The sequence below is a fragment of the Furipterus horrens genome, unplaced genomic scaffold (assembly GCF_987537825.1).
Source record: "Furipterus horrens unplaced genomic scaffold, mFurHor1.1.pri manual_scaffold_7, whole genome shotgun sequence".
Lineage (NCBI taxonomy): Eukaryota > Metazoa > Chordata > Mammalia > Chiroptera > Furipteridae > Furipterus > Furipterus horrens.
This window is the reverse complement of record NW_028327177.1, coordinates 107876967-107897404: the sequence shown is the minus strand read 5'-3', so window position 1 is coordinate 107897404 and position 20438 is coordinate 107876967. Positions and strand designations below refer to the sequence as shown.

General features: G+C 47.6%; 1 protein-coding gene across 1 annotated transcript in view; it reads left to right on the top strand.

Moving 5' to 3' along the window:
- The window catches only part of PXYLP1 (2-phosphoxylose phosphatase 1), a 71934-nt gene that overhangs the window by 36664 nt on the left and 14832 nt on the right, over nt 1-20438 (top strand). Inside the window, exons 2-4 of the mRNA XM_090284253.1 lie at nt 501-632; nt 17246-17407; nt 18103-18229. Coding sequence (XP_090140379.1) covers nt 554-632; nt 17246-17407; nt 18103-18229 — 368 coding nt within the window. The 5' untranslated portion in view covers nt 501-553. The remainder of the gene's footprint in view (nt 1-500; nt 633-17245; nt 17408-18102; nt 18230-20438) is intronic.

The window sequence follows — 20438 nt, the reverse complement described above, 5'->3', positions numbered from 1 at the left end:
CCTCTGGCACACCCCAGCTGTCCCTAAAGGCATTACTCTGGGACATGCTGCAGTGATTGACATTCAGGTTAATGTTAGAAATAAAGAAGACCAGAGTCATCTTTGCAAAACGTTCATCCAAAAAAGTTGGAGACTTAGAAGTTAGGGGTCAGAATGGAGTGAGCGTGAGCCGGTCCTGGGAAACACTCCGTTGTCTGGTACACTGTAAGTGCTCAATAAATGTCCTTCACCTTTTTCTTTGGAAAGGTCACACTGTAAAGTATCTCATCCCCTATTGATATCAGATAAATGGACCATTCACGAGCTGCCTTCCTCTCGCTAATTTGACGGACGCATTCTTGGCAGGCCTCATGGGGGCAAAGACGTAACTGCTTGCTATCACTCTCCCACTAGAATTCACCTTTGCGTGCCCGAGGCCTGAGCTAATTGGATTATTTTCAGTTGACAAACTTGCTTTTCCACCTCGGAACACAAGTTTACTGCCTCTGCTTTATTCACAGGGCATGTTCCTGATTTGAGGTGAAACCATGAAGAGGAGATAGAACAACTAATAATGCTTTTCCGCAATCGCTTCTTGCTGCTGCTGGCCCTCGCTGCGCTGCTGGCCTTCCTGAGCCTCAGCCTGCAGTTCTGTGAGTATCGGGGAGGGGAGGGGGCTTCACTCTGACATAGAGAGCCCTCCAGACAAACAAATAGGCCCAAAGCCTTTGTTGTCCAGATGGACAGCGGGGTTTAAAACAATAAGTCTTTTTATTATTGGTGCTAACGATGGAAGGCTGGGTGCAGGAATCTTAAACCTCTGAGCAGTTGTTCTGGGTGTCTTTCTTGGCCATGAGGAACAAGAGTGCTCACTAGGCCCTGTGACCCAGTTTTGGCTTCTACACGCATTCCTAAACTGCCTGGTTTTTCCTGGATTGTTAAATCCCAAGGCAAGACACTGAGTGGCCCTGCTTGTTTCTCTCAGTGCTGAGCTGCACAGGGCAGAGGTATTTGGCTCTCTGGCTGGTTCTTTGAGGGTTGGGTGTTTATCTTATGTTCAGTCAGCAGTGGGGCTGGAGTTGTTGGGGAGTGTGGGGGCAGGAGGTATAAAACTCAGCCCACTGGGCAGCAGGGACCATGCATGGGGAATTACACGTGGCAAGGCAGGAGTGTGGCTGATGAAGCCAGGCCACAGATCTCACTGTCCAACACTTTGACCTTCGCTGGGAGCCTGTGCGCAGACTGGGCCCAAGTCTGTGCACTGCGCTGCTCCCTGCCCCCAGAGTAGCCATCCTCGAACACAGTTCTGGCCCTACAGCCACCTTGCTTGTAACCCGTGTGGTGTCAGAGGCCTTCACCATCCTATGACCTCTCTCACCATGGGTCTGATGGTGCAGCATTGCGCAGTTGCTTGGCATTCTCTCCATATCCAGCATGTTGTCTGTGCCTGGATCCTCCCGGCTCCTCTGCCTGAAATGCTTTTCTCCTCACCTGCCTTCCTGCCTCTCCTCTACCTGGTTCACTCAGTCTGGTTGGGTTTTTTTTGTTTGTTTCTTTGTTTTTTAAGATTTTATTTATTTATTTTTAGGGGGGGGTGGATAAAGAGAGGGAGAGAAACATCAGTGTGTGGCTGCCTCTCACATACCCCCAACTGGGGACCCTGGCCCTCAATCCAGATATGTACCCAGACTGGGAATCAAATCAGTGACCCTTTGGTTCACAGGCCAGCACTCAATCCACTGAGCCACACCAGCCAGGGCACTCAGTCCTCTACTCCCGCAGCAACCTCCCATGACCCCCAGCTGAGTCTGGTGCTTCTTTGACATACAACCATAATGTCCTGAACCTGTTTCCCTCCTTGCACTAACCATAATTTTCAGTTCTTATATCTTTTTCTCCTCTCTGAGAGCAGGAACCATGTCCTATTTCCTCCCTTTGTACCTGAGGAACTGCTCTGCCCAACACACAGTAGGGGTTTCATGAATGCTTGTTAGATGAGTGAATGAATCTCCTCTTGCTCTAAGAAGTAGGCTGAGCCTGGTTTCCTTTCCTTCTGGTGCCGATACTTGAAGTCAACAAAATGTTCGTGCCGTGGGAATGGTGCTTTTGTTGACGCCCGCCTTCCCTCCATTTGCCTCCGCACCGTGATAGGCAGGAGACAAGTGGTTGGTCCCCAGCACCACTGAGGACGGCTCTGTGAGGAGGTGGCGTTTCTGCCACAGTTTGAATGATGGAAAGGAGAGCAGGTGGCTCTGCGAGTGGGATGCTCCCAGTGTGCCGAGGAACGTGGGAAACACTTGGCATTTGCAATAAGTAGTCTGAAGAGAGGAGGCTTTGAGCAAGTTTCCCTGATTCACCTCCGGTGTGTGACAGACTGCATGCACGCCTCTGGTGCTTTTGACAGCCTATTTCTAACAGCGAAGAGAATTTAAAACACTCATTTTATCCTTCCATAGTAGGCAAAGTGGTCAAGAGAAGGTGGACATAGGGAATTTAAAGATACTCCAGGTGGTTCAACAACCATAAAATATGAATTCTCTCCACAAAGTGTGTTAGGACTCTCCATCATTTAATTGTTTGTAACTTTTCATTAAAAATTTTCTGTCCTGTGGTTGGAGAGGTAGGAGGTTACAATCAGCCCTGATTTTTATCCTGAGAAGCTGACAGGCTCTGAGATGTGAATGGGGGCTACTTGTGTTTACTGCATTTCTTCTGCATGAGGTGGTTTCCACGTCACTGAATTGGCCTGTGTGTTTTGCTTATATAACTCTTGTGAAAGTCCCTTCTGTTTTAGGAGAGCCAATTTTCAGCCATACTTTTTGAAAGGAAAATTTTGCAGGGTAAATTAGCCTGCTTAAGCCTGAGCTCTTTTCTTCTTGGATACGTTGGAGTTCGGAAAGAAATTAAGACATGGATGCTCTTACTGCTCTTCTACTTCTAGGTAAAATGTAATTTTGGGATTTGCCCATCTCTGTGATCAATTGCTTTAATTGCTTTATTTCTTTCATTGCTTTGTTGGTTGCTAATTTTTATGGTGTCAGAAACTTCATTAATTCACGATACAAAGGTATATGCTTGAGTAATACTTATGTGTTCATTCCCACCCTGAAATATTTGGACATTTTCTTCACCATTTCTTTTGACTAGTTTTTGAACACTAAATTAGCACATATAATTATTTTAGGGAATATATTTGAGGCAATCAGATATAACTTGATTTTCTCATGCTTCAAGTAAACACTACAGTTTTATGTATTTGCTTTCTGCAATGATTATATATTTTATTTTGTCCTGTTGGTAATCTTATTTTTCTGATGTTTTTAACATGAAACAGTTATGACCCAGGTTATAATTTTTAAAATCATATTGTAAGCATTTTCTTTCTCTTGATACAGAAAGAATGTTCATGAGCCCACATGTATTTATTAAGTGCTTATGTGTATTGGGCAGAGAAAGGGTAAAAAATGTTAAGATACAATTCATAGTTTCTCAAAATATGTTTATTTTAAGTGGTACTAATAACTTGCTATTTGCTAATAGCCTTTAATGAAAATCATTCATTTTGTATTTTTAAGCCCTTGATGTTTTTGAGTTTTGACACAGGCACATTCTGAAATTCCTGATATTTAATGTGCAGAAAGGGAACAAGTAGGAGTAAGTAAGTATCTTTAGTTAGTCCAGTTAAAATGAGCACAAGGGGAAGAATAACATCTCAAATTGAGGAACTTTTTTAGTGCAACAGGGAAAGACCATCGGGATGTGAAGACTCATAAATGACTGGTTGTTTTTCCTTTTTCTGCTCATTTGTAATCATCCATTTTTCTGCTCAATGCAGCCTTTCCTTAACGCTTACTTCATGCTCATTTCGCTCCGTTCCAACCGGCATTCCCAAAATGGCAGCAGGACAGGAGCAGGCAGCCTCTGAAATCACAGCCCTGGTGTCCTGGCACTTAGCAGTTGTGTACCCTTGAGCAAGTTTGACCTCGAGCCTATATTTCTTCTTCCGTAAAATGGTGTTAACTGTTGTAATTATGGCCGTTGTTTTGCAATGCTGGTGTGAGAATGGAAACCTTGTGGGAAACTCTTGGCTCTGGAAGCATAATCAGCATAAAATTTTTTTTTCTTAAATCCTCACCTGAGGACATGCTCCTAGATCTCAGAGAAAGGGAGAAAGAGAGGGGAACATAGATGTGAGAGAGAAATATTGATTGGTTATCTTTCATATGCACCCCAACTGGGGACCAAATCTGCAACCTAGGCAGGTGCCCTGACTGGGAATCGAACCTGTGACTTTTTGGTTTACAGAACGATGCTCCAACCAAGCCACACTGACAGGACAGCATAGAACTTTTAAGCAACAGTACAGAGTCCCGTGACAATGCACCATCCTCAGAAACCAGGGCTTTTGGTGTTCCAAAGGCTGCCAAGGCTTATGTTACTGTAGCTGTTGGGGTGGGGGGTGGGAGGGAGCTTTTGAAATACATCATACATTTATTTATTTATTTTTTATCAGAGTTCATTGCCATGATAGGGCTTGATCTAAACTGGGAACATGGCACCTATGTCTGGAGGTCAGCTTCCTGAGCAGTACTCCAGCTGACCAGAGCGGGTTCGAAGGGAGACATTGAAGGTGGAATGGAGATTCAGATCCCCAGGCGGAAGAGGGCAGGGTTGCCCTGCAGCAGCGAAAGCCACTTCCTCAGTATCTGAAGGGCCCTTGCTGCAGGAGGAGTCAGGTCTGTTCTGGGAGACCACGGAGACACGCTTCAGTCCAGCGTCAGTGTCACGCAGAGGTGGAATGGGTGGTGTGCCATCGTTCTGTGAAGAGGAGACTATTAGGCAGGTCATTGCACCTGATCCCATTTGAAGTCTCTTCAGACTCTGAGGTTTTATGATTTTTATGTTCCTTGTTGATGCAGTGGCCTGCGCATGCCCAACTTTGTCCTTCCACTGCCTGCTAGGCCCCGGGCTGGGAGGTTTGTCTCTCCATGGCTGCAGGAGCTCCAGACCGACAGCCTGTGAATTTGTTTTGTTTGGCCCAACCAGTGTTTTCACATTTTAAAATGTATTTACCAATGTTTTAAAACTGGGCAATTTCACATAAACTTCCAACCCCTCTTTAAAAAACCAGGATCTCCGGCAGCTGAGGCCCACAGTCCCTGAGCAGCTGGGAGGGGCCGCCCTTTGCAGGGGGGGGGGGGGTGAGCTCTCTCTTTCTCCTCAGTCCTCAACCTCCGAGCCAGTCAGCTCCAGATTTTGTGTCCTGTGGTGCAGAGAGAGGGAAAAGATGAAATATGGGCAGAAAGAGGGAGAGAGGCCGTGAAGCAGACAGAACAACAGAGAGGTGGGTCCCTGAGCCAAGGGAGACAGGTAACTGCCCTAAGTTCTCAGGTGGGCAGCTGAGAAGCCCAGATTCCCCAGGTGTGTGTGGGTGCATGAGTGCTGTGTGAGTATGTATGTGGTACATGAGGGGTGTGTGAGTGTTGTATGTGTGGTATGTGTATGGGGACGGTGTGTGTATGTGTGTGTGTATGTATGTGGCATTGAGAGGGTGAGTGGCACATGAGAATGTGTGAGTACTGTTTATGAGTGGTGTGTGTGTGTGTAGGGCTATGTGTGTTGAATGTGTGAGTGGTATGTGTATGTGGTATGTGAGTGTGGTGAGTGTTGTGTGTACATATGTGTGGGGGTGTATATGTATGGTGGCATGAATATATGTGATGTGTGTGTATGTGGAGCTGTGTGTGGTGAGTGTGTGAGTGTTGTATGTGCATATGTGTGGGGGTGTGCACATGGTGGGTGTGAGTGTGTGTGGTGTGTGTGTATATATGTGTCCAGGTGTGGCACCTGTCTTCCCTGCAGAGCTATCATTTTCCCATATCACCCGGCCCCCACACCCCCTCCCTTATGCTGCTTTGCATCTGTCATCTGCTAGGAAGGGGAATAGCCATGCCTGGTAGAACAGTGTAGAAAGTAAAGGAAAATTGCCTCTGAGTGGGGCCGCGAAGAGCCCCTGCAAGATGCCCAAGTGTTGTGGCACTTGCCTTGCCTTGGTCCTTCAGACCCTGGCTTCTTCCCCCTCAGCTGCTCTTTGAGTCGCTCTCATTGGCATTTGCAGCTCCAACTCCTCCCGTGTATCAGGCTCCTCTACAGGAAAGCAGTGAAACAGACAGAATTTGGCCTCAAGAAGTGCAGCTAAACCTCACCAAGGCTTCTGGCTCACGGTAACCAGCTGAGCTCACAAGTCCCAGATCTGCACCCATCTTCCCCATCTCCGTAGACGTGAACGAAGGAACATCCAGGCGGAGACGCGCGCAGCTGCACACAGTGGCTGCGGGAATGGGGATCTGACGTTTGTCAGTTTGCCTGCAAAATTCCCTTTGGCATCCCTGGTGGTCCCAGGGCTGTGGTGGGTGGGATTTTGCTGAGGCACAAATTCGGATAAGAGTAGTGGGAAGTGAGTCCTCAGTGGCTGAGCAGGCCTGATCTCATCGTCCGGCCAGGGACTCTGTCCTTTCCCCTCTGTTGGGTGTATATTTTATGGAGAAAAACATGTGCCCAGGGGTATGTGTGACCCTGGAGATTCATGAACATCTCAATGTGCTTTGTTGACAATGGTTTGGGAATGACACCCTTAAAATGCCAAGGGTTTGCTGTACTGTCTGCTCTGTTTTAAAAGCTATAATAAGGTGCCAGGTTTTTGTTTTGGTGAATTGGAGTCAAATAGAATGATGAATTAAAAATGAAGGCTTGCATATTTAACCTGAGAGCTCTGTCATAATATCCCCATGTCATCATTATTGCTAACATTTTTTATTTAGTATTTGTAAAATTAATTTTGGTCCTTTTCATGGAGATTTCTTTTCTGTCTGATATTTGAGTTTTCTCTGAATACTTCATGTCCAGCTACCACATAGAGTTAAAAATCTGCAGGTGAAGGAAATTCTGTAGATAAATGACAAAATTAAGTCTGACAAATCAGCTTTCATCTCAACATTTTAAGCTCATCTGGTTAAACTGGAGGGAGTGAGAACATCATGTGGCAGGGCCTTCACATGTCCATGGGTCATTTCCTGTTTTCTTTCAGGGTGGGGACATTATTTCCTTCCTTCCTTCCTTCCTTCCTTTCTTCCTTCCTTCCTTCCTTCCTAGTTTCTGATCTTAGAAAATGTCTCCTAAGAATACATGTTTATTGCAGCCTTGCTTATAATAGGAAAAAGGGGGAAAGTAACCACCAAAGTTTCTGACAGTAAATACTTCTACATCCATTATACCATGATTACAGAGCCCTGTCTGAATTGACTTGGAAAGTTGTCATAATATATTAACTTTACATGGGAATACATGTATGTGTGTACGCACGTAGTCAGCAGTATTGACAAGAAGAGGAATCCCCCATTTAGAGGAGAGGAAACTAGCCAGCTAGTTAGTAAAACTAGAAAGTGTTAGTAAAAGTTGTCAGTGAATCAAGGGAGCATGTCTGCACATCGCCAGGACTGTATGAAGAGAGACAAATGAGGAGGGAAAGCTTCAGGATGTGTTTATATGACAGTAACCCCTGCATGGGTGAGCCAAGGACAAGTGGGAGTCTGCCCAGGTGGAGTGACATCACTGTGCTAACCAGCTTGAGACCCTACTCCTTGTTGTCTTGGCAACAGAGCTCCTGTTCCAAGCTGATGGCATTTAGAGAGAAAGAGAGAGAATCTGCCTTGGAGTGAAGTGAGTGGTAATCGGAGGTGGAGCTCTGTGGTGGGGCAGCAGCCCCGCCTTCGGGAACGGTCTGGATGGGGCCGTTTCTGAAGCTGATCAGTAATGAGGGTTTGAGGGCAGAATATTTTCTTTTTTCTTAATTTTGTTTTGTATTGGTTTCGGGTGTACAGCTCAATGGTTGGGCAATCATACTTTACAAAGTGTTCCCCTCAATATTTCCAGTACCCTAACTGGCCCCATACATAGTTATCACAATATTATTAACTGTATTTTCTATGCTTTACTTACTTCCCCATGACTATTTTGTAGAAACCAATTTGTGTTTCTTAGTCTCTTCACCTCTTTATTTTTAAAAGATTTTATGTATTTATTTTTAGAGAGAGGGGAAGGGAGGGAGAAAGAGAGGGAGAGAAACATCAATTGGTTGCCTCTTGTATGCACCCCATCTGGGGACTGAACCCACAACACAGGCATGTGCCCTGACCAGGAAATGAACTAGTGACCTTTGGCTCCATGGGACAGTGCCCAACCAGCTGAGCCACACGAGTCAGGGCCCTTCACCTCCTTCACTCATTTCTCTCTCTGTTACTCTGAATCTGTTTTAATTTAGTTAATTTATTTTGTTCTTTAGATTGCACAGGTAATTGGAATCATGTGTAATTGCCTTTCTCTGACTGACTTATTTCACAGAGCATAATACCCTCTAGGTCCAGCCCATCCTCAGATGTACCTGCTTCAGGCTCCAGCATCACCTGTCACCTTCCCTGCCTCCCTTGCTTGTTTTCCTATGTCATCTGAGGGGCTGGACCCCTATGGCCAGAGCTCTGTCTCTCTGCAGCCCCAGGTAGCAACCAGAGAGCAGGACATCTGGTCATCACAACATCTGATACCAGCAGGTGCAGGCCCCTCCCTCAGCCTCATTGTCTCTTTCACCGAAGTGGCCTTCCCAAGATCTCCCACACACCTGGCCACCTCTTCCTTTTGATCCTTTTCACAGAAGGCACACACCTGGCCAGGCTTCCTGGGCATTTTGTTTGGTGGCTTCAGTGGGGTGCAGACCTTTGAGACACAAGAAACTTATTTGTTTCTCTTTAGCAGGGGAGACAATATCCTTGGACCATAATGACTTATCACCATTCTCACCAGAGGAAGGACAGAAGCACAGGTTTAACATCTGGCAGGAAATCCAGCCAACATATACACTAAAATGTTTACTGTGGATTTCTCTGGGTGGTAAGATTAGGGGTGATTTTCACTTCTTTTTATACAGGGGTATTGAATGGCTATTTTAGGATAAACATGTTTATATGAATTGTATAGATCTCTTTTCATTTTGAAAAATGAAAAATCTCTTCTTGAGGGTATTAAAATCGGACACCTTTTTCCAGGTACATTGGGTCCTTAGCCTGAGTCCAGAAATGTCTGTATTGTCTCATGTGGTTTCAAGGGTCCCGTGAACCCCCAGAAATCAAATTCAAAAGCTTGCATATGCAGTACTTTTTCAAGGGTGAGAAGCAGTAGCTTTTATGAGATTCTCAAAGGTGAGGTGGAGGGGATCTAGGCCCTGAGATGGTTATTGAAATTCTTTTCACAGTTCTTTTTGGAGGTCTGTCCTGGAGTGTCTGTGATGTCTAGTTTCTGCCATGGTTGGAGCCCTTGGTGCTTGGTGATCTTCTAACCTGAGGGCCCCCATGAGGTCCAGGCCAGTTGTCAGTGGCCCCATAGGAATGCGAGGCTTCCTGGCCTCCTGGGGGCTGCATGTGGGCCAGGCTCAGGCCACAGTGGGACCTCTGCCCCTGCACTCTGGCAGTCCTGTGGACATAGGTCTCAGTGGCGGGTGTCAGAGGGAGGGGTCGGGCAGGGAGGCAATAAGAGATTGGGAACAGCCTAGGGCAGGAGCTGAGCCCCCAGCCCCGCAAGTCACCCCTGTTGTGGTTTGCTGGCTCTCTGGGACCAAGGCTCGTCACTGGCGCCAAAAGCACTTACCAGATTCTTACCTAACAGTGGTTCACCATGAGGCCACAAGAATGAAGAGGGAAGAATGTTTAAGAATGAGGATAACAAGAAAGGCTGGTGTTGTGTTGTGGCCTAAAGTGGGTGGATCAAAAAGGGAACTGTGGATTCATCTGGTCAATCTTGTCTGTGTAAAATCACGTCTCTCAGGGTGTACAGATGTGGGCTTGATTTTTCACATTTTACCTGTAAACATGATTTCTACCCCTGCCTTCAGAGACAGATGGCAGAAGGCAGATAACAAAACTGTGGGCTCTGGTGTTGTGGTTCTGGTTTATATTGGAGAGTTACGCACAGGCATTTTTCTATTCAGTGCATGGTCGAGGCAGATTGGGCTTTTGAGACAAGTTAGTAGATTGAGGAGCACTGAGGGAATTGTGGGAATTGCCTGTTAGAACAAATCATTATTTCTTGGCAGGCCAGTGAAGGAGAAAGCATGCAGGATCCTCCTGGATTACTGGGAGGAAGAAATCAGAGAAATCAGGTGATGGCATTGGGGCTTATTGTACAGAGGGAGGAAATGATACATAGCGAGACAAGAATACTTGCCCCAGGTCACGCAGCTAGGAAGTAACAGAGCAGCACTTGAACGCAGGTCTTTGTGACTGTGAGCTCCCCCACCGCCACCCCCAGCCCACACTACCTCTCTGCATTCAGAACCATGGACAGCTGTGGCAGCAGGGGTGACCGAGGACTGACTTTAAAAGCACTGGAAAAGAGGAGTCCCAAGGGAAGAGGTGACCACAGACCCCTAGGGAGGTGACCTGCCCAGGACTGAGGTCCCACTGAGGGTGAGGTAAGCCCTGGAGCTAGGAAGGTCAAAAGCAGATGGTGAGGCCACACTTTGGTCCCATGAGGGTCTTTGCTGGTCCAGTCAGTGGTGTGACTTATGGGGCAGCTAAACCCAAAGCAATGGGGACAGAAATGAACCAACACTTTCCCCCTTATGCTTGCCTCCCCTAGATACCTGTGGATCCCTAACACCTAATCTTACTCTGCCAGGGTGTCTGTGTAATCAGACAGAGAGCTGACTGACTGAACAACACACCAGCAGGTACAGCAGGCGGCAGGGGTTGGAGGCCACCTAACTCCCCGTAAAACTGACTCTTTCACATGGGAAGCCTCTCTTTCCTGGAAGGGGCCTTTATTGGCACAGTTGGGTAGTGTCAAGTAGTCATCCCTGGAGCAGCATGAGACCCCACCATACCATGCGATTGGCATGGGGGAAGAGCCACCACCTGACCCAGGGGTGGGACCCCCGAAGTACTATAATCAAAGTTAGTTTTTTAAAAATCCTCACTTGAGGATATGTTTATTGATTTGAGAGAGAGAGAGAGAGAGAGAGAGAGAGAGAGAGAGAGAGAGAGAGAGAGAAAGAGAGGAATATCAATGTGAGAGAGAAACATCCATTGGTTACCTCCCATACATACCCTAACCTAGGATTGAACTCACTACCTAGGTATGTGCCCTGACCGGGAATTGAACCCACAGCCTTTTGGGGCACGGGACAATGCTTCAACCAGCTGAGCCACCCAGCAAGGGCTCAAAGTCAATTTTAAGGCACCTGTAAAGGGCTGGCATACAGCAGGTTCTTAAGGCAAGAGCTGGTGGGAGAAGGCCTGGTGTGCTGCTAGATTTCTGTCCTCTGCCCTGGGCCAGACCCCAACACGGGCAGATGAGCTAGAGACCATGGGCATTGGCTTGGTGCCCTGGAGGAAAGGCGCTTGGCCTGTCATTGTGTAAGTCTAACTGACTCCCAACTAATGAGCTGGCTGCAGACGCCTAGTTTTAACATTACCTCCTGGCCCTGTGGATCATTGAGTTTGGGGAAGTAACTAAGGTGGCGTGAGTCCCAAGGCCAGACAGGGCCTTGTGGGCTAGGGGCCTGTGCTGATAAGTTATGATCTGATCCTGACTCTGGGTCCTTTCTCTCCTTTTCTCTATTCCATGGTGACCAGCAATAGAATAAACAAAAATTCAAAGAAACGAATCATTAAGTGAAATCTTCCAGACACATTCTTAGTGCTGGACCCAGAGCCAAAACTTGTTGATAGGTCAGATTTTGCCCAAGGCTGTTAACTGACTATTCTCTCGGGCTGACTTCCCCTTATCTCCTTTATATCCTAGTCTTTCCTGCCCCATCCCTGCACCTGTGCCCCCAAACCAGCAACCAGGGTGTGCAGAGGCACCATGACCAAGAATGCCATTTCCCCTGCAAGGGCCATATGAAACCTGCTACCCTTTTTTCTTATTTAATATCTTACCACCCTCCCAATTAAATTGTAAGCCCCAGGAGGGCAGAGATTCTCTAAAGAGTCCCCAGAAGATGCTCAATAAGTTTGGATGGATGGATGAAAGATGCATAAATAAATACCAGGCCCGGGAGGTTAGCTGGCCTGGGCTTACAGGCTGCAGGACCCCAGGCCCATCCTTTGACCTGCGTCTGTCTGAGGTTCATTACCTAGTTGATGGTTACTCTTCCTACAAAGAGGCCTGAAGCTGGACAAAGCAGTGTGGGCCAGTCTGTGTGCTACTCAGAAGCAGCAGGAGTGTTTGCTATGATACACAAGGATTTATCCTTGTGCACTGGGGGTGGGTAGAGATGGGAGGGGGCCTGTGGGGAGCAGTGCCTGATTGTTCTATTCATGATTCTAGGTGTACTAGTTGCTTTTACAAGTGAGGGAACCCAAGGCACTGCTCTCGAGGCAACACTCTCTGCCATTTCTTTGACATTGAGACTCCATTGGCACCTTTATACAAGAAGGTCATAGGTATGTTGATGGGATGAAAGTGACTGTAGGTGAGATGAGCAGGTAAAACAGCTGTAAATGAGAGACTCATGCATACAGGTGGCTCACGGAAACCTTCTCTTCTGCTTGGAAGTCACACCATGGAGAAATTGATGCCCATACATCCCAAGTTAATTTTCAATAAAGATGCTTTCTATTCTGTTATTCATGGTGGTCACAGTGGTTCAGTGGCCCCAGGGCCTCATCTAGATTCATGGGTTTTTTTACACCTATACTCATTAGTCATTGATTTGCCTGTCTATAGTCTCTTCTGATGTCCCCACCGTCCGGTTTGCTAGCCTGATGGCATCTGGGCTGCTGATATCTGCTTGGGTGCAGCAGAGTTCCTCGGTGTCCCAAAGGGCAGCTGGAGGAGCTTGGGGACCTGGGCAAGGCCGGCTAGGAGAAGCAGTGTCCTGGAGCCCCAGCCCGGCAGAGCTGACACAGCAGGTCTCACAGTAGCCAGTGCTCGGGCAGCCCTCGGCTCGGGCTCTGCTCCTTTGGGCTCCTTTGCAGCCAGCCTCTCCTAGGGCTCCCTGCCCCTCAGCCCTGGTGGGGCCAGCTGGGCCTGGCCTCCAAGGGCATCATGAGCCAGCTTGCTGCCTCTCTCTGCTGTGTTCGCCCATGGTGCACAGACCTCCTCTCCTCTTCCCCGTGCAGCAGCTTCATTTCTGCCTTACAGGCCCAGCTTGGGTGTCTCCTCGAGGAAACTACTTGATAATCCCCACCCCCAGGCTGCGCAAGTAACCCCTCTCCCTCAGTGCTCTCATGTGAGGATTCAAGTATTTCACCAAAAGCATGGAGCACAGTGCCTGGCTCCGAGCATCAGTTCAACGAGCGTATGTGAAGGGCCTGCCTTGTGCTGGTTGGCAGGGGATTATAAACATGGAAGAACCATAGCCCTGGCCCTCTGGATGTTTGGGGTGGCATCTTACAAGCTGAACATTCCTGCTTACATGTACTGTGGTGTGAGCCGGGATGGCAGCAAGAACTGGGTGGGCTCATAGAAGAGGGATGTCAAAACTACTTGGGCATTTGGAGTGGGCTTCCTGGAGGAGGTGACCACTGGGATCAGTCATGGAGTTGGCCAGATTTGGAGAACAGAGGTGGGGTGAGGGTAGAGTTGCAAGCATGGGTGAGAAACATCCTGTGGGAGCAGGAGTGGCTCTGAGCAGTTCAGGACAATGAGAACTGAGTTGGGAGACAGGGGAGGACAGACAGATGGAGCTAGAGAAATGTGTGACCCCATGGCTTCTATGTATCAGAACCTCCCCTGAATGTCTAATATCCGGAAGAGCCCTCAAAGGGCCCCACATGGATGAACTGTCCTGGTGACTCAGGAAGGCACAAACAGCACGGGGTAATCTCTGCTGCTGGTGGGCAAGGCTGACAGGTCCAGGTGTCAGAGGAAGCAGCAGATAAAATCTTTCTAGATGGATTCTCTGAGTATCACCCAATTGTTATCTATGGTTTTCAAATCACTGCTTCCTTGGGTCATGGGGAGGTCATTTGCACCCAACTACCACAGTTCCTGTCTTAGTCTGTTGAGCTGCTTAATAAAATACTATAAACTGTCTGGCTTATAAACATTAGAAATTTATTTCTCTCAGCTCTAGAGTCTGAGAAGTTCAAGATCAAAGCACCAGCAGATTCAGTGTCTGGTGAGAAGGCACCTTTTTTGTAACCTCACACGGTGAAAGAGCTCTCTAAGGTCTCTTATATAAGGGCACTAATCCGGTTCATGAGCGTGCCACCCTCATGGCCTAAGCACTTCCTAAGGGCCCCATTTCCAGATACCATCATATTTGGGGTTAGAATCTTAACATGTGAATTTGGGGGGACACATTCAGTCTATAGCAGTTCCCAAGTGGTAACCCCAAGAGTCTCACCCTGTGTGCTTACAAATAAACCAGCAAACCCAGGAACCCATGCTCCTCTGCCCTGTGTCACTCATATTTTGTCATGTCTCCTTAGCTTTACTTCTCCCTGGCCCAGACTCAAAGGGAATGTGCCCACGGGCGTGGCCCAGGGGCCAGACTCTGCTACCATGTCATGAGAGAGGAGAGTGAAGGACCGAGGGGTGCCACACAGCTAAAAGAGCTGAGTCATTAAGGCACTGCCTTAGGACATCCACTTTTCTTCTTTTCCTTGCTCTGGACCAAATCCCCCTGTAGTACATGAACACACCTGAGCTGTGTGTTGGCAATTTTGGCTTCTTCCAGCTGCCGGGAGGAAAATGGCTCTAGGATGAAGCAAAGGGCTAATTTTGAGTTGGTGAATGAATGGCCAACTCCATAGCTCTGTGATTGTTTTCTTAACACAAGTATATGTAGACATTATAGAGATAACATATATTTCTATGTGTATAAAACACACGTAACATATGCTTACTATAAATATATATACACATGTATATGTGTGGATATACACAACAATATAGACACTATAGAAAAACCAGTGAGATACTTCACACCTCATTTCCCCCCTTCCCCAGAGGAATCCACTGCTGTGCTGTGATGGTTGTCCTTGGAGACATTTTTCTGTGCCTTTGCATAGTAAATGCCTGTGCACTCATACATTTATAGTCCATTTTTTCTCTACACAAAGAAGATTGTGTAAATACCACGTGACTTGGTTTATCTGCTTCATTTATCTTTGATCCTTTTCCATTCTTTTTCATTGTGGCAGAATATTCCACATTGTCCATGTAACTTTCTGTTCTTCTGATGAGAGATATTTAGGTCATTTCCCTTTTTTTATTATAAACAGCACTGCAGGGAATCTCTTCAGCCATACATCTTTGTGATGGGAATTCATAGCTTTGTGCAACAGATTCTGAGATGTAGGATAATGGGACCAGGAATAAAGCACATAGAATATTTTGGTGGCTACAGCCGAACACTCCTTCCAAAAGGTCGTTCCAGTTGCCGCTCACCCTCAGTACACAGGAGTGCAGGTTTCATACACTTGCCAGTACCAATGTTATTATCAATACATGATTTTCTAGTCTGGTGGGGAGGGTCATATTTTATTGTTGTTTTATTTTGTATTTCTTTAATTATAAATAATGTTGAAGATCTTCTCATATATGTATTGACCTTGGTATTTATTTTCCTATAATTAGCCTGTTCATATCCTTTACTGATTCTTCAGTGCTAGGAGCTTATATGCACGTTGGATAGCAATCATTTGTCTGTTATATGTTGTAAATACTTTCCTCTCAATGGACCACTTGTCTTTTACTTTTGTTGATAACATTTGGTTGCCAAAGGGAAGCTTTAAATATTTAGAAGAATTTGTAGAAGAAATGAGGGAATATAAATAGATTTAGACTGGTGATTGGGCTGTGTTTTAGCTATTGTTCAAATGTGTGCATCTATAATATATTATGGTGATTAATAAACTTTCTAGAAGGTAGATGATTGATGGGCATACTTATTTCTGTGTATTTCCTCAGTTGGTGGATGCTAAAAATACAATGATTACTGTGTAGGGAGTTCCAGAAAGTCTGTGATGCTGCACAGAAGTTCCCCATACATGGAAAGATTGGGGGCCACGACCCAGAGGATGGACTTACGTCTGCTTATAAATAATCAATAAAGTGTATTAATCAGGGTGCATTTGGTTGAAAGTAACTGAAACCCAACTTAAATTAGCATAAGCAAAAAGAGGACTTTCTCAACTTACATTTAAGAAAGGTTTGGCTTCAGCCACATCTGGACCAGGGGCACAGAGGATGGATGTCCTCAGGTCTGCTTTCTGTCTCTCTCTCTGATTAACTCCTGATTCATTGGTCTGGCTTGTCTCTGCTCAGCATCATTATCTTCTACTGCAGACAAAGGTTTGCCACAAAGGGACAGATGGCTGAGGCAACCCCAAGTTTCCACCCTTAGAGATGAGTATTAGAAAAAAAGGAGACCCTTTTCCAGTGTCTGTACAGCACTTCTCTCAAGGAAAAGGAGTCCAGTGGCCCCGTCACTATCCTCATTGACTCCAATCACATGTCCACTCCCAGGGGCCAGGTACATGTGATTGACAGTTCAACCAGAACCACCTGGGGTGGGTGGGAGAAGCGGGGTGCTAGATGGGCAAACATGACAGACTGCAGAGCCTCTGAATGACATGCAGAAGACTATGGAGGGGCACCTGGCCTAGAGGTAGAAGAGTGAGCTTAAAATGGGGTTCCGTCCACCACGTACACCTTGGGCAGCTGCCTCAGCCTCCCCCTGGGTCTGTGGCTCTCTTCTTCTGAAGTGGTTTCATGAGGATTAATGGGTGGATGCCGGTGATTGACTCTGGGGGCCACAAAGTGCCCAGCAGATGGTACTAAAAGAGAACTGTCACACACCTGTGTCTAGCTCTCCGCAGGTACTCTGAAGGGGATGGTTTTCTTCCTTAGTATTTACTTGAATTCAAAGGGTGTTAGGAAGGAGGTAATCCATTTGAATGAAGTGAGCAGGTGAGTCCTTCCCCCACTACGGTGAGCATGAGTGAGGCCACTCTCTGTGGGGCAGCCCTCTGGTGTTGCATCGTTGTCAGTGAGGAGAGGATTGTGGCATCAAGAAAGAGGCAAGGCACTATGGGGGCTCAAGGAGCAGTTCCCGGAGGGTAGCTGACTTCTTGCTACAGTAAAGTCTATGCTGAGGGAAAGAATAGTTACTCAGGGTGCAAATCCCGCACTGCCTGTGCCCCTCGGGTTGGCCCAGTGCCCCCTGTGACTCCGTGTACCGTGACCTGCCTGGCTTTCCTTGCAGTCCATCTGATCCCGGTGTCGGCAGCTAATAAGAATGGAGCGAGTAGCAAGAGCCGAAAGAGAATCATGCCCGACCCCGTGACAGAGCCACCTAGGACGGACCCGGTGTACGAGGCTCTCTTGTATTGCAACATTCCCAGCGTGGCTGAACGCAGCATGGAAGGTAGGCCCGCCTGCATTGCCGAGCTTGGCAGCTGGGGAGACACCCCTCTGGGGACTGGGTCTTCTTCAAGCAGCACAGCCTGGTGGTGAGGAGCTCGCAGGCCTGGGCACCTGTCCTGCCACAAGGCTGTACCCCTGAATGAGGTCCCCTGTCTTAGCTACCTCACCTCTATAGAGCATCAGCCCCAGCTTTTCCAAGTAGGCTCTCTGGGGGACTTAGGACATCTTCCTGGTGTCTTGCAGCAAAGGTATGGGAAAATATAGTTTCTACATTGAATTTTGCTTTTTTGAGAGTGAATCAGTGAATGATGTTGCATCTCTTTGCACCCTGTCTTGTTCATGAGAGATTTAAAGCAGAAGTCGCATGGCCAGTGCTTTTGTAGGCCTCCCCCTAGTCTGTGGGTGTGAATGAGGCCACAGGAATATTCTTGCCCACATTCCACTGGCCTCTATCCCCAGCCACACTCCCAGAGTCTCCGGGTGACTTCTGGGGATCGGAGACATGACCAACCCCCTCGTGTTCCTCTGCCCTCCCTGTGAGTCTGTTCAGAGGCACCCCACCCCCACCGCAGCACAGCACCCTTCCACCACAGTTACCCCTCCTCACTTCTGTGAAGTGAAAAGTGAAATGGGCTGACACTTCCTGAGTGATAACAAAACAGTGTGTCTGCCTGTCTCTCTGTCTGTCTCTCACAGGTCATGCGCCGCATCATTTTAAGCTGGTCTCAGTACATGTGTTCATTCGACATGGGGACAGATATCCACTGTACGTCATTCCTAAAACGAAGCGACCAGAAATTGACTGCACTCTAGTGGCTAACAGGTGAATTGCACTTTTTCTAAAAGTTCTCTTCTAGAAATCTGTTCTTTCTGTCCCAATCAAAATGCTGACAGGAGAATGACAGGATGGGGCAGGGCCTGTCAGGGAGTGAGCACTGTTTTCCAGAAGTCTGATCTTCAGAACAGTCCTGCATGTTAATGACGTCACACAGTTGAGAAGACAGAGGCCCAGAGAGGTGAGGCCACCTGTGTGAGGCCACACGACAGAGAGAGCCCTGGCCAGCCTGAGGCCCACTCTCCCACCCTGCTGTTTTCCGTTTGAGAAATGGCTGGGACGTGGTGCAGTGAGCACTGGGTTAGGAGTCCTTAGACCCTGGCTCAGCTGTTCCATTCAGGGCAGCAGGCAAGTCCCTTCATCTCCTGAGCCTCAGCCTTCTATCTGAAATGGGGGAGACAATGCTGACCATGGAGGGGGGGCGCTGAGGAGTAAGTGAGATTACAGAGGGGAATGCACACCCTCCTTTATTTGCAAAGCCATAGAAATGAAAGATATTACTTCAAATATCTACAGGAGTAGAGAAGCCTACTCTTGGCTGAAAGCCCTCAGGATGAAAAATAATTGAAAATAGTGGAAATGATGTGTATGAAAATGGCATGGCTCTAAAACTGGAGGCACAGTTAGAAATAAAATGATGGGCCAGGCCTCCACAAACGTGTCTGGGGACACATAACATCCCAAGTGGAATTTGCTGAATGCAGAGAGGAGATGGAGGTAAGTGCTCAGAGGAGAAGACATTATTTGGATGGAATGCTTCTGGGTACCAGCCTTCCCTGGACAGGGCCAGCCTGGTGGAGCCATGGACTGCCTCACAGTAGCCAGGGCTGTTCTTTCAAAGTGGGCTGCAGTGGTAACGAGGAGTTTCAGGTTAGCTCTTTGAATCTCAAGCCTTCTCATTATCCAATATTCTGGAGAAGATTAAGTGAACCATCTTTGGTAAAAACATCATGAAATACTATGTAACTGCAGGCTTTCAAATGTTTTTCATTTCCTGCTAGAGGTCGCGATGCTTGCAATCTGGGTATTTGTGTTTTCTTTTCTATGTTGAACAAGTGCAGGGGGGGTGGGGCATGCCCTGGTGTTCCCTGGGTTGGAAAACATTCTGGCAGAGACCAGCCCATGTCAGAGTGCTATGCAGACCCTGGCTTTCTTCTTCCAGTCTCTAGCCTTCTGTGCCAGCCTTCCCGCTGGACCCTCTGCCCTGCCATACCCACTTCCTGCTAGCCCCCCTCACCCCTTCAGGCCTGGGCACTGCCATTTGGCTTGCTTGTCCCCATGCGTGCTTGGCCCACTCCCACAACTCCCTCAAGGCCCCCAGAGATGCTGGCTCCTCTAGCAAATCTCTCCCTGGGTATGAGGATGTGTTCTCTCTTCATATGAAGCTCAGCTACGGCCTCACTTCCAACTGGAGAGCAGGGCCTACAGGAAGGGTCTCAGAACAAAATATTTAGCGATCAGACCTTAAGTGGTCTGAGGACTAGGGCAAGGGTGGAGGTCACTTGCTGTGCTGGGTATTAACCCTTTAGTTTCTGGATCATGGGGCTGGGCTGGAGCATCCAGGGTAGCAGGGTGGGGTACAGGGAGGGCAGCTTAGGGAAGTGGCTTTGTTCCATCAGGCACAGCAGACTTTCTATGTGTTAGCAATTGGCACAGTTCCACCTTTGCATGCTGGCTGGATATCCACCCTTTGAAGAGCCCAGGCACAGGTAGGCTAGTGGGCCTCTGAGCCGACTGGACCCAGGACAGCCTCAAAGACTTCGTGGGCAGGACCATGCTTCATTTCTGGCTATTTACAGCTTCTGGTCCTCTTTCTCAATCTGGGCTTCAAATTCTCAGAAGTGAGAATTTGAGAGGCTCAGCTCAGACCAGGGATCTGCTCTCAGACCAGTCAGCTGTTGTTAGAATGTCCTTGGGTATGCAGAGCATCTGGGGGCCTCCCTGGCTATCCCTAGAAGAAGGACCCATGCACCATGGTACCTTTCAGCTTGCCCTCCCAGCACGGTTGCCTCTGCCCTCCCCACACTACCAGCTTCTCCAGGGTCTTACCCCTTCCTATGCCACCCATGCCCAGCACAAGCCTGAAATATAATAGTTGTTGGATGGGGTTGATTGCAGAATGAATTGAGGACCTAAATGAAAATCACAAGTCATAATTGCCTATCTGTCATGTGTTTCTGCCATGTGTCCCTGTCAG